This window comes from Diadema antillarum, unplaced genomic scaffold (assembly GCF_040938485.1).
Source record: "Diadema antillarum isolate AM-2024a unplaced genomic scaffold, OU_Dant_1.0 seq00000606_RagTag, whole genome shotgun sequence".
Lineage (NCBI taxonomy): Eukaryota > Metazoa > Echinodermata > Echinoidea > Diadematoida > Diadematidae > Diadema > Diadema antillarum.
The window spans coordinates 572,565-585,918 of record NW_027271533.1 but is presented as its reverse complement, the minus strand read 5'-3'; the positions used below and the strand labels follow the sequence as shown (position 1 = coordinate 585,918).

The 13,354-nt window shown below is 39.6% G+C and overlaps 1 protein-coding gene across 1 annotated transcript in view; it reads left to right on the top strand.

The window, feature by feature from the left end:
- Positions 1 to 13,354, top strand: part of LOC139735917 (phospholipid-transporting ATPase ABCA1-like) — a gene marked incomplete at its 5' end in the record, with an annotated part of 56,529 nt that overhangs the window by 35,789 nt on the left and 7,386 nt on the right. Inside the window, 16 exons of the mRNA XM_071646672.1 lie at positions 440 to 697; positions 1,339 to 1,399; positions 2,139 to 2,241; positions 2,939 to 2,996; positions 4,204 to 4,384; positions 5,477 to 5,592; positions 6,243 to 6,381; positions 6,965 to 7,230; positions 7,962 to 8,088; positions 8,548 to 8,619; positions 9,319 to 9,425; positions 10,000 to 10,108; positions 10,845 to 10,979; positions 11,597 to 11,700; positions 12,212 to 12,413; positions 13,141 to 13,278. Coding sequence (XP_071502773.1) covers positions 440 to 697; positions 1,339 to 1,399; positions 2,139 to 2,241; positions 2,939 to 2,996; positions 4,204 to 4,384; positions 5,477 to 5,592; positions 6,243 to 6,381; positions 6,965 to 7,230; positions 7,962 to 8,088; positions 8,548 to 8,619; positions 9,319 to 9,425; positions 10,000 to 10,108; positions 10,845 to 10,979; positions 11,597 to 11,700; positions 12,212 to 12,413; positions 13,141 to 13,278 — 2,176 coding nt within the window. The remainder of the gene's footprint in view (positions 1 to 439; positions 698 to 1,338; positions 1,400 to 2,138; positions 2,242 to 2,938; positions 2,997 to 4,203; positions 4,385 to 5,476; positions 5,593 to 6,242; positions 6,382 to 6,964; positions 7,231 to 7,961; positions 8,089 to 8,547; positions 8,620 to 9,318; positions 9,426 to 9,999; positions 10,109 to 10,844; positions 10,980 to 11,596; positions 11,701 to 12,211; positions 12,414 to 13,140; positions 13,279 to 13,354) is intronic.

Here is a 13,354-nt window from a genome sequence, read left to right as displayed (position 1 = left end):
CTAATAGATTAATTGATTTTTTGATTGATTTGCTTATGGTGACTGGATACATTGACTAATTGATTTTGAGTGTGAGTGAATGGGTGATTGATTTATTGACAGATGCATTGATTGGTTGACTACATGGTCAATTGATATGTGATTGATTAATTATTGATCAAAATGCTGAAAGGATAAAAAGTACAAGGGTCAATAATGAAAGGGTAAAAAGTATAAGGCTCAATGATGATGTGGGAACATTGTCCTGATTCTGCTGAGTGAACATTACAGACATGGAAATGGTGACTAACAATAAACGAGAGGTACAAACATTCTAGTCATTTAACTTTCTGGATTTCTGGTATTGTTGCACCCATGCAGGTGCAAGCACATTTTTATACTGTATGCTTCGGTACATCCCTGTCATTTTTGTCTGCATTTGCTTGTGCTTGGTCTGCAGGAATTCCTACTCCTGCGATGACTCAGAATCCGACTCCTACAACTTCACCGGAATCTACACCCCCGAGCTGGCGGTGGTTCCGCCGAACCAGTGCAACTGCACCACCATTGGGATAGGAGTGGAGTGCTCCCCGAATGCCGGGGGCGTTGCCCCTCCCCAGTTTCTGACAGATCTTGGTATCTACCTCCAGGACATTACCCCGAAGAGGAACAAGAATATGTACCTGGTGGACACCCAGCTGGAATATCAGGACTCAAGGTAAGGAGTCGTGTAGGGGATGAACAAATTATTTGTTTATCAAGAGGATCATTAATTTTTGTATGTTTTAAATTTGCAATGAGTGTGTTTGAAGATCCTCTCGGTGATAGTCTCCAAGAAAGACAACTAAGAATAGTGCAAACTAAGTGTATTGATGACGATCAATAACAGTGATTTTTCTTATCGTTCCATGATGCTTGATTTGTGACTATAGTCCAGCCAAATATGTTCACTGACTCTGCTATTCCATGCACCAAAGACAATGTGTGAGTTACTTGATGTACATCTATATAGCAATAGAAATAAAAACAAACAAACAATTAAAACTTGACACAGTTTCTGAGTCACATTTTATTAGCAATACTCTTACAGCGTATGTTATCATGTTTTGAAAAATAAAAGACATGGAGGAAAAAGATACTTATTCAATTTGGCATTTTTACTTATCTCGACATATACATTTGTGTGTGAACTGCAAAATTTTTCTCTTTTATTTTTTCAAAATGGTAACATACAGACTAGTGTATACAAACTGTATGCAATTTGCACTATCAGTGATATCATAGTAAACAGGCACCCTACTACAGTGTAGCATTCACTGCATGATGTTTTTTTTTTTTTTTTTTGCCCCTTTCTTCAAGGTATGGAGGAGTGAGTTGGTTTGATGTGCAAGGAGATGGTCAGACCACTACTCAGGCCAAGGTGAGAATGACTGTCACAACTACAGCATTAGCAATGTCCAATTTTCCCCCTCTTTATGGTACATTTGTGTGAAATATCCACGTACTGGATACGCCAAATAATTTGTGAGGTTTTGATTATTTGCGAGTCAGGAGCTATTTGCGAATTTAAAGACACATGAAAATATTGACTGTGATCCTGACATGACTTTGATGTGCAAATGCATAGTTTACATTTTCTCCATTCAGTATTGTGCACCACGATTGCGAATTTGACCACTCACAAAATTGTCAGGAATTCCTGATTCTCGGTGAAAAATAAGACTCGCTGAACATGTAGCGTATACAGTGCTTTAAGATCATTTCACCCTCTTCTATATCTGTTGTGATAATGTTAAAGCTTGGGTAAAACTTGCCTTTCATCGTTCAACTGAGAACTGTCATAATCATAAACCAATATGTCTGTGAATATTCAGTTATTCAATACTGTAAAACGAGGAATGTTCGCGTGCATTGTAATTTCGCGAATTTCACGAGAGCCGAAATTCACGAAATTAAAATGCACATGAAAGTTCTTGTCTACATTATATACACTGAATGTTAGAGGCAACTCGCGAATATTTCATGCCGCAAAAATGGCCATCGGCTCCAATTCGCGAAAATTTCATGTCGCGAAAATATCATGTTTTACAGTACCCATTGTGCGGGATTTAGGAGCGTGTCGCCTTTTTATCAATATGTTTGGTTTACTGTACTTGCAGGCTTGGTTCAACAACCGTGGGTTACACGCCATGCCAACATTCCTCAACGTCATGAACAACATCATCCTGAGAGCTACTGTGGATGCCAATGCCTCAGAATTCGGTGAGATGAGTTGCATGCCAGCAATATTTCATTTCATTCCATTTTATTAGGTTTCCACACAAACTATACAGTGTTGTATTTGCAACATAATAATGACAATGTAAAGTGACACATGAATTGTAAAGTTCTGTATATAAAGATTCAAAATATTTGACATTATAGAAAAAAATTGTAGATCTTTTAGACTGTGACTCCATTTTCTTTAAAAAAAAATCTTCAAGTTTGTTGGAACACAACTCTTTTAACTCCACTCTTTTATATCACTTGAATGTCACTATGCATATTTTCCATGTTGATGTACTGGCATACAGCAGTTGCCTTAATTATATGGCTTATTTGCACCAGAACACTTTTAGGGAAAGGTGTACAGTACTTTAATTGTTTTATGGAAGAAAAGTTAGTGAGAGCTAGAGAGCTAGAGAGTGATTAGGTTTGCCAGATCTGCAAAAGCCACAGGATGGATGGATCAACGTGCTGGCTTATACTGTTTGCTTTCTAGTGCTTGTCATCTAGGGTAAATCATGAGCAATCAGCACTCTTCATCCATTTCCTGATGTGTGTGTGCATGTGTGTGTGTGGATGTGTGTCCTAAGCTAGCCTCAAACCATCTAGCCACCATCCCACCCTGATCTTATAATTTATATGTTTAACTGTTTAACTCAGTAGTATTTTGTGTTGTACTGCAATGCATCTACAGGTATCACAGCCTACAACCATCCGCTCTCACTATCCAAAGAAGATCTGGGCACCAATGTGTAAGTTAACATGCCACAAGTTCTCTTTCAAGGGTTTTAGTTTTAATCAAAGTTTTTCTGAAGGTTTTTTTGTTTTGTTTGTTTTTGGGGGCTTGGTAGTTTTAAGAATAATATACAAATGCTCTGACGAGGCAAAGAGAAATCATCCTATAAAAGCAAAATTTGCAACTGCATTATGGCACACCTCACAGCCAAAAGGAAACTGCAAAACTGCAACAACAACAAAAAAAAACAAACATAAATTTTACTTTTCTTTAGCCAGCGGCCGTTTTCATAAGTGTTATCAGTTGACGTGGCAGTCCTGTTGCAACAAAACATGATGGTAAAGAAACTATCATTTCCGGACTTGATGAAATGTTGCAAATATACTTTATACACCATATGTTTAGCAAATCTGATATTTTGCAAAGTGGGACTTCCATCAATTTTGCGAGTGATTAAATTTGCGATCAGGTGGTGTAGGAGTAGAGAGAGAAGTGTACACATTTACATCACGTTCATGTTGGGACCACAATTAATGTTTCCATCTATTTTAACTCTTTATGTGCCACGTTCGCATGCCCGACTCAGTCGACGGCGTGCCAACTTCGCATATTCTGCTCAAAGGCACTAATCCCCCTAATCCGATCGATAAATCGCCAAATGCCGCGGTACAATGAAAGCGTTTCTCACGCTTCCCTTCCTCTCACATATTATAGCTTGAATTTCATGTAGTGATTGACTATCAACGAATGTTCTCTACTGGATTTGAGAGAAGTTTCTAAGTTCCTGTCATTGTTTGTGTGCAAAAGTCATGGCTTTGCAGTAATGTAACTGCTGGTCATTTGAAAGAAAAACAATCATAGATATGTCATAGAATAATACATCAAAGCAAAGATTGCCATTTTCTCTCCAACTTCACTCACTATTTGCCCCAGATCATCAGAAATCTAAAGAAGTTACATGGACTTGAAAAACAGAATGTTTTCTCAAAGCATGAAACCGTTAGTGTCTCAGAATAATGTGGCATAAAGGGTATTTCCACCATGGCACATGAAGAGTTAAAGATTTGTGAATATCGCCTAACTTGAAAAAATCACGAAAATAAAACCCCATTAAATATGCCGTGTATAACGTATGCAGTATTTTATTAACTGAAGTCAGAATGGTAGCAGCGGTACAATGTATGATGAAAAAGATGAATATTCTTTTTTCTGTGTCATTCCAGGTGGTTGGAGGCGGGAGAGTTGTTTGGTATCACTCTCATCATCGTCGCGGCCTTCGCCCTCATCCCCTCCGCCTTCGCCATGTTCCTCATCGACGAGAACATCAACGGTTCCAAGCGGCTCCACTACGTCTCGGGGGTGGGCACCTTTGCCTACTGGTCCACCAACCTTCTCTGGGATATGGTAAGATCAAGATCCCTCTCACAAAACTGTCCACCTCTTTGTAGAATTTCCTGAAACCAATTGCTGTTCTCTACAGTGTGACATGAATTATCCTGTGAAGTGCAAATGTGTCTTGTATACCTTGAACTTTAACCCGCTATCCCGTTGAGGACGGGCTGATTTTGCTACAACACACATTTCCCGTAGACACTTGCCTGAGTATACTTGGGACTCGTCCGTAACCCGTCCGAGTAAACTCAGGCAGGTGTCTATGGGAAATGTGTGTTGAAGCAAAATTAGCCTGTCCTCATCGGGTTAAAAATCTAGCAAGTCATGATTAGAGAATGATGTCAGCATTGTTCTGAAACCTACACGTACATGTAGCCTTACCTCTTTATAGTCAATTTCCTTATTATTGTTGCCATTATCAATGTTGCGTGTCTTCATTTTTCTACTTTTTCTTTTTACAAGGGTACATGTACCATTGTTTTGGGGCATGATTTTTAGAAGTAGTGGTTTGCCTTTCTGATTTTTTGTTCACGATCAGAAATGTACATAACACAGCTGATTTTTTTTTTCTTCTGCACAGAGGCTAATACAAAATGTAAATCTTTTACTCTTCTGTTACTGCAGTGGCATCAATATTATTGCCAAAGTATACTCTCCAGTTTAACCTTGACGTACTAGCAGTTGTAATTTGGGCCACATTGAAAGCCATTGCAGGCACTTACACATCTGATCGTAGAGTGCATGCATGCAGCTAATATCTGAAGAATGAACACTCCTGTTTGTTTTTCTTTCTTTATCTAAAGGAAAGATTCAAATGTTTTGAAAGTTATGGTGAGAGTTCAAAGTGATGTGAACCAGACCCCTTATTCTCCAAGTTTCTAGCTTCAAGGTTTCTACATGTACATGTAGGTATGGAAGCATGGCATATTTGAGAAAATATCACCTTCATAGCAACATAAGATATCTCTCTGGGGCAAATTATTTGTTTTATAGGGCGCCATGTTTCTCTCTCTTCTTTTCATTAAAACAACAATCACAACAACAATATATTTCGCCCTTGTCTCTGATGGATTCTTCACTTTTTTTCTCTTTTTTTTTTTCCAGCTCATCTACTGTATTCCCGTCGGTCTCATCATGGCCGTCCTCAAGATCTTTGAGTATAGCTCCCTCATCTCCCTCACCAACATCGGACCATTTGCAGCTCTGGCTCTGCTCTATGGGTAAAGAAACAAATATTTGAGTCTCACCCCATCACCTTATACAGTGCACCTTGGTATACAGATGTATGTATGTATATTGTGATCGCACCGTCTATTATCATGCTCCATCCCAACACTGTACACTGTGAACTGCCAGACATTGGAAAAAGTCTCATCTTTTAAAGCACTGTGCATGATGCCGGCCTTGCACCTCATGTAACTCAATGGCATTGCATTAGGTTTCTTTTACAGATCTGTTGTTTTCTTCTCTTTTTTTAGGGGGGTGGGGAGAGGGGGCTACATTCATTTACTGTTGCTAAATGCCGTAATTGATATTTCTTTATAGTGTCCCCTCGTTTAGTATACATTCAACCTGGCCATGTTTTATATCTTGCCTTGGGATATCTTCTTATGTACACCATGTACACTCTACATCCATGTGCCAGGGTATTACAAGTATATAATAATTTATGTTAATATTTTATACGCAATCATACCGACACTCTATTAGTTTCAGTATTACTGTATTGACAATGGAATGCAGCATTAAGACTGAACTGAACTAAATTCCAATTAATTTGTCCAAGTGGTGGACATGTCTTTCCCCCAGCCCAAACCTACATGTAATACCTGAAAGTTGTCGACCCTTTTCTTCTTTCTCATTCCGACAGGTTTGCGATGCTGTGTCAGATCTACCTCTTCATTTCGCTGTTCAAAAACGCCGGGACCGCCTTCATCGTCCTCTTCTGCTCCATCCTCCTCACCGCCGTCGTCACCAACATGCCCAACTGGCTCATTGCCCTGGACACGGTGAGAGCCCCGCCCCTTGGCATCTTTGTTTGCATACGTGTCTTCATCTTGTAGCTCATCTTCTTTTTCTTTTCTGTCCTTGCCTTGGTCTGTAACTGGTGATGTAGGATTTGATAGCTGTACAGATTGTGGACATGTTAAATGTGTTGGTTGTTAGCCTTGAAGAAAGTGTTTGTTGATTACCACAGTGACTGCTTTTCTTCTTTTATAAATGTACCTTATTTTGTTTACTCTTTATTAGTAGTTTTATTATTCTTTTTCTATCTTTGTCAGTTAATTTCTTCATCTGTGGCCAACAGATGTGTCATAGCCAACACATGTAACTGAAATGGGCTTATTGGGTGTCAGACTGATATCATTTATAACTCTACTGCTTGATATCAAGCTAAGTTCACAATCACCTGCAGTACCTTGTAATGTTACAGGGTTCTGCTGCTGTAAGTATAACATGTGTTGTGGTCGCTACAATGTATGTACATCTTATGCTGATACAAATAGTAAGTCTTGTCACCTTCAGTGCTTGTTAGTCGTTATCTTTTCCCAATCCCTCAAACTTCCTCCGTTCTTTTTTTACCCTCACCAGCTCTCTGAGGAGGACGAGGAGATCCTGGGCTACCTGAACTGGGCCTTCCTGGCTTTCACTCCGTTCTGCCTCTCCTCGGGGCTACTGGACCTCATCCAGAACCAGATCACCGCCGACATCTACGGCGCCTTTGGTGTCGATGAGGGGGTGTACCAGGACCCCTTTGAGCTCCTGCAGTGGAAGCTGGTGGCGCTGGCGGCGGAGGGCGCCCTTGCCTTCCTCCTGCTTCTCATCGTCGACGGCATCCAGAACAGCAGCATCAGCAGGTGGGATTGTCTTCATTCTCTCACCTGCTTCCTTTTTACATTTTTCTCTTTCTGTGCTTTAATATCTAACTTATCTGTCTGTCTGTCTGTCTGTGTCTACCTGTATTATGTGTGTGTGTGTCTGCCTGTGTCTGTCTGTCTGTGTTATTTCTCTTATTCTTTGAGTCCCGTACTTTCTCTACTCTTATTTTACTTATTCAGTGCATGAGAAAAAATGTACAGTATCAAAGTTGAAAGCTACAGGCTTTAACTTCAGATGGCTTGTAGCTTCACATTTGAAAATTAATTACCTGTCAGAGAGGATTATCTGTCTAAACAGAGAACTAGCTTGGATATATATTTCATGATTTGTGTTATAGCGAACAGATAGAAATGGACAAATAATCTCAGCCACGTTGTAGTGCCTTGCTTTACATGCTTTGTATTTCATTTCATACCATTTTGTATTTAAAATAGCATCATTATCAACATAGGGGTATTGGAATGTGTACGACAGCAAGATAAAGCTTTGCAAAGAAGTTCATGCCTAATGACTGAAAGCATTGATCGGTAGATTATTAAAACAAATGAAATATTTTTAATGAGAGAAAAATCTTCATTTCATTAAGTGATTTTTTCAAGGGACCATGATATCAAAAAAGTTTCTGCTGTGGCATTGTACCAATGTCCGAGTCCGATTTTGCTTGTCTCTCCATGACATACAATCATTCTTGTCTTCCAATCCGATGCAGTTGCATTGACCCAAGCTGCAAGACCACGCCCACCTACCAGAACAATGAAGACGTGATGGACGAGAGGTCTCGGGTGCTCACTGGAGGTAGTGCCAACGACCTCGTCACCATGGCAGAGATTAGGAAGGTAAAGAGGCCGATACGTTAACAGACTGACATTTGAAACAGGAATTGTATAATCAAGTTACTGTGTATGCCATATATTCAGTGAGTCTTATCTTTCACACATCAGGACTTCTTGACGATTTCGCGAGTGGCTAAATTGGCGATAATAGAATACAGAAATGAATCAAGGAATATATGCATGCTCATTGCATTTATGTCAAGATCAGGGTTGATGTTTTTGCATGTTGAGAAGTTCTCAAATAGCGTCCTACTCGCCAAATTTGTGAAAATGAAAGCCTAGTGAAATTATGGTGTACACAGGATCTAATGAATTTTTTATCCATTCGGGAGAAAAGTTGTTATCAGGAAAGGTTTCACTGCACCAAATGAGACGTAGACACGTGATGGTGCTGAGAGCCGAGCTTCATTCTAATGTTCACGTTCCAGTTACTTCATTTTGTCATCTTTATTTTGTATGCAGGTATACAGAGGACCAGCCAGAAAGAAGATTGTAGCTGTGAATGACTTGTGCCTTGGAGTTCCCAAGGGAGAGGTAAGAATGAGTTTCCACTCTTTTCATATCTCTTTCCGTATCGTTGTTTCATGAAATCTCATCTCCTTTGTCATTGTGACAGTATCAGCCAATTATGTAGGATTCTGCTGTTGCCTCCTTAAAGGGCAAGTTTCCCCCCAATATACATTTTTCGAAATATCATAGAGACTACATTGTTGTCGGTTTTGTTCTTTAAGAGGGGCATCATTTACATATTAAAGGGATAGTACAGTATTGGTGGAGATGAGAATTGGGCTTTTAACTTTTTGTGAGATACCAAGAAAACACTTATGATATAGTACAGAGCATACCATTTTAAGAGGAATTCAAAGTTTATTTGATGAAAATCAGGTTTGGAATGACTGAAACATCCAAAAACAAAGTAAAACAAAGCAATCGTAATAAAGTGTGGGTTCCACACTTTATTAGAATCGCTCTTTTTTGGATATCTCAGCCATTTCAAAACCAATTTTCATCAAATAAACGTTGAATTCCTCATAGAATTATATGCTCTTTCATATTTCATAAGAGGTTTCTCATTATCTCACCGAAAAATGTTAGAAACCTGAAATTAGGTCTCAACCAAAAACTGTACGATCCCTTTAATATTTGATTCTTTATCTCCATAATATCTGTGCATTTATCTGTGTCGAGCCAGCTTTAATTAAGGCTTACCAATTTCTGTGTAATGTTCCACAGTGCTTTGGACTGCTTGGTGTGAATGGGGCCGGTAAGACGACCACATTTAGAATGATGACACGGGACCTCGCCCCTACCAGTGGGTCCATCAAGAACAGAGCACTCAGGTACGACTATCTAAGGAAGATGTCAACTTACTTTGTATATTCTCCGCTTTTGTATACATATATCTGTATATCTATCTCTCTTTCTGTCTTTTTCCTAATCTATCAATCTGTAGGACCCTATATCTATCTATTTGTATATCTGTCTATTGATATGCCTATCTTAATCTGTATCTATTTTCGAATCTACCCATCTATTCATAAATGTTTTTTTTGTATTCATCTGTCTATCCATCTTTCTATTTATCTTTTCCCAATTTATCCCCCAGTCTTTATATCTGTGAAATTGTCTGAAAAATGTTGCGTTATCTTTCTCTTTCTGTCTGTTCTATCAGACTACAGCTATCTACACACATGCACTCAAACACATATAAAGATTTCCTGTGTGTGCTATTATGTTATGAGTGCTGCCAAGATGTTGTTAACTATACAGTTCATATCACGCTACAACACATTTCATAAAATTCACTCCAGAAGTGCACTGCAGCATGGTTGAAGACTTTAAAAATTTGTATGAGATTTTAGCGCTGATACACTTGTATTTTCATTTTGCTGATTTTTGTCTTTCATATTCCAGTGTTGGCTACTGCCCCCAGGAGAATGCCATGTACCAGCAGTTGACTGGCAGGGAACTTCTCTACTGCTATGCTAGAATCAAGGGCATTCCTTCTAAACACACCAAACAGGTTAGTAATGTTCTTTGTTTGTTTTGTCCTGTTGTTTTGGTTGATAGGTTGGTTAACAGGTTGTTTGTTTGATTAGCTATGATAGACGTTTGCTGGTAGGTCAGTTGGTTGGTTGGTAGGTTTGTTGCTTGGATGGTAGGTAGGTAGGTTGGTAGGTTGGTAGATTGGTTGGTTGGTTGGTTGGTTGGTTGGTTGGTTGGTTGGTTGGTTGGTTGGTTGGTTGGTTGGTTGGTTGGTTGGTTGGTTGGTTGGTTGGTTGGTTGGTTGGTTGGTTGGTTGGTTGGTTGGTTGGTTGGTTGGTTGGTTGGTTGGTTGGTTGGTTGGTTGGTTGGTTGGTTGGTTGGTTGGTTGGTTGGTTGGTTGGTTGGTTGGTTGGTTGGTTGGTAGGTTGGTTGATTAGTTGGTTGGTTGGTTGGTTGGGTAGTTATTTGGTTGGTTGATTAGTTATTGTTGTTTTTGTTTTGTTTCGTTTTGGTTTTTGGTTGGGTTAATAGGTTGGTTTGTGGATTGTTGGTTGGTTTGTATTTGAGCATGCGCATGTTCCTTGTGCCCACTCATGAGGAGCCATTGTGTGGATAAGAATATGAACCCTCAATTGTGCGGTCCCAAAACCATGGGATGGCTTTTGAACCCTAGACATTCTTTTCAAAGCACAGAGTATCATCCACTAGACCATGACACTGCCATTTGATATTCTGGATATGTGATTATTAGTCTTTTCTCCGTGTTCCCCCAGGCTGTTGCTGATATTACCATGGAGCTTGGTATGGAGTCATACATCAAGAAGAGGATTTCTACCTACAGTGGTGGCATGAAGAGGAGTCTAGCCGTGGCTGTCGCCCTGTTGGGAAGACCCGACATTGTGCTCATGGTAAGGACAAGATGGATGAAGGGATGTGTAGGGTGGTGAATACAGTCATGCAGACATACAAGTGTATATAACTAGATTGATTGACAGGTGAATAGATAGAAAGATAGATAGATAGATAGATAGATAGATAGATAGATAGATAGATAGATAGATTTAGATAGATACATTGTAGATAGATAGACAGATAGATAGATAGATAAATAGATACAGTGTAGATAGAAAGATAAATGGATAGATAAGGTCATAGAGTGATAGATATATAGATAGATATTTATGATTATATTGATTAGATATTTATTTACAAATGCATATAAACACACAAAAAAGTAACTCCTCCCTTGTCAAAATGGCATAACTTGTAAACAAAAGTGTTTTGAGTGAAATAATTCGATCAGGGTATTCCTACACTATAATCTTATTGGTCAATCGTCCACTGAATATTTCCTGTATTTCATGAACGAGTTCATATGTCTAGAGCTGTTGTTTTTATGTTTTGCATTGTTGTAAATTTATATAGTTATGTGCATGTGCTGTAACTTAATCATGAATATTTTATATGTTCCTTGGTGACATTTTCATTCTATTATTGATATGTGACTGATATGTCTGTCCACCAGGATGAACCGACGACCGGAATGGACCCCATCACCAAGCAACGAGTGCTGAACAGCATCGTCAGTGTCGTCAAGGACAACCGTTCAGTCATCCTCACTTCTCACAGGTAAGACTTGATAGACGACCCCGACATCTCTTTCTTTGCTGAGGAGTGTATTACCATACACGATGTATGTGCAACTTTTTGCATCACTTTACAAATAATCTAACTAGAGGTTTGTTTGAGAGGGTAATACTCCAAAACTACGACCAAGTGCAGAATGCACAGCTTTGTTTACAATCATTTCCTGTTAGTCCTGTGCTGTATGCAGCTTCTTTATTTTTATTTTTCCTGACGAGGGATAGGCAGCCATGATTGAAGATATCTCTGGTCATGAGTATGACAATATGATTGTGCTCATATCTAACTGCATGAAGACACAATGACCTTTCCATGCAATCTGTATCTTCAGGTGATTTTTTTTTTCACTGCTTGCTGCCGAAACAGCATGTTCCTCTTGTTCCTCACGTTAATTCTAAACTCTTTTGCTACACCTCAAATGCTGCTGGTCAAGAGCCAGTAGATGCAGTAGTCAAATATCTTTGAAGCGTGTCCCCATGTTCTTCCTTTCGTACAGCATGGAGGAGTGTGAGGCGGTCTGCACGCGACTGGCCATCATGGTGAACGGCCACTTCTGCTGTCTCGGCAGTCCGCAGCACGTCCGGCATCGCCACGGGAACGGATACTCCCTCGTCGTGCGGGGCCAGAAGTCCTCCAAGACGGACATGCCTGTGATCATCGAGACAGTTCACCAGAAATTCCCCGGAGCCGAGCTAAAGGTAGTTACACAGTCCATTACACCTTCAAGAGAAATCTGCCATGGTGTTAACCCCCTGTGTGCCACATTATTCTTGGACAGCAATGTAGTCATGCTTTAAGAAAACGTTCAGTTTTTAAAATCTACATAATTTTTATAGATTTCTGTAACTCTGGACATGTAATGAGCAAAGCAGGAGAGAAACTGCCAAGCTTTGCTCAGATGTACCTTGTACGACAAATCTATGATTGGTTTTCTTTTAAATTACCATTAGCTACATTATTGTATAAGATGCATGACTTTTGCATGCAAAACAGTGACAGAAACTTTGAATGTACTTGCAGTTCCAATAATGAACTCCCCCAATAGTCAATCACCACATAAAATGCAAGCTACATGTGACACTGGTGAAATCGCAAGGAACGCTTTCATTGTACTGCGGCATTTGGCGATTTAGCGATCAACTTGAGTCGGGCATGCGAACGTGGCACATAGAGAGTTAACCCTTAAAAGGATGGTGTAGTTTTGGTTGAGATGGGGGATTAAGGTTTTAACTTTTTGAGAGATGATTGGAAACCACTTACAAAATATTAGAATATTACAGAGTGTACAATGCTGTGTGAATTCTAGATGTAACAAAAAACTTTTTTCGTACCTTTTTGGCTGTCTCTCTCTCTCTCTCTCTCTCTCAATCTGTGTTATTATTTCCTTTTCTCCTTTTTTCTCCTCCTCCACACACCAACGCACAGGAACATCATCACAACATGGCCCGCTTCCAGCTGCCACCGCAAAACACCACGGTGGCATCCATCTTTGGTGTCATGGAGCAAGAGCAGGGCGCCCTCAATCTGGAAGACTATTCGGTCACCCAGACGACGCTAGATGATGTAAGCCTTTCCCAATCCAAAGAGTTTTCTTGTTCTGTGTCATGTTTCCTTTTTTTTGTGTGTGTAGGTTTTCTTC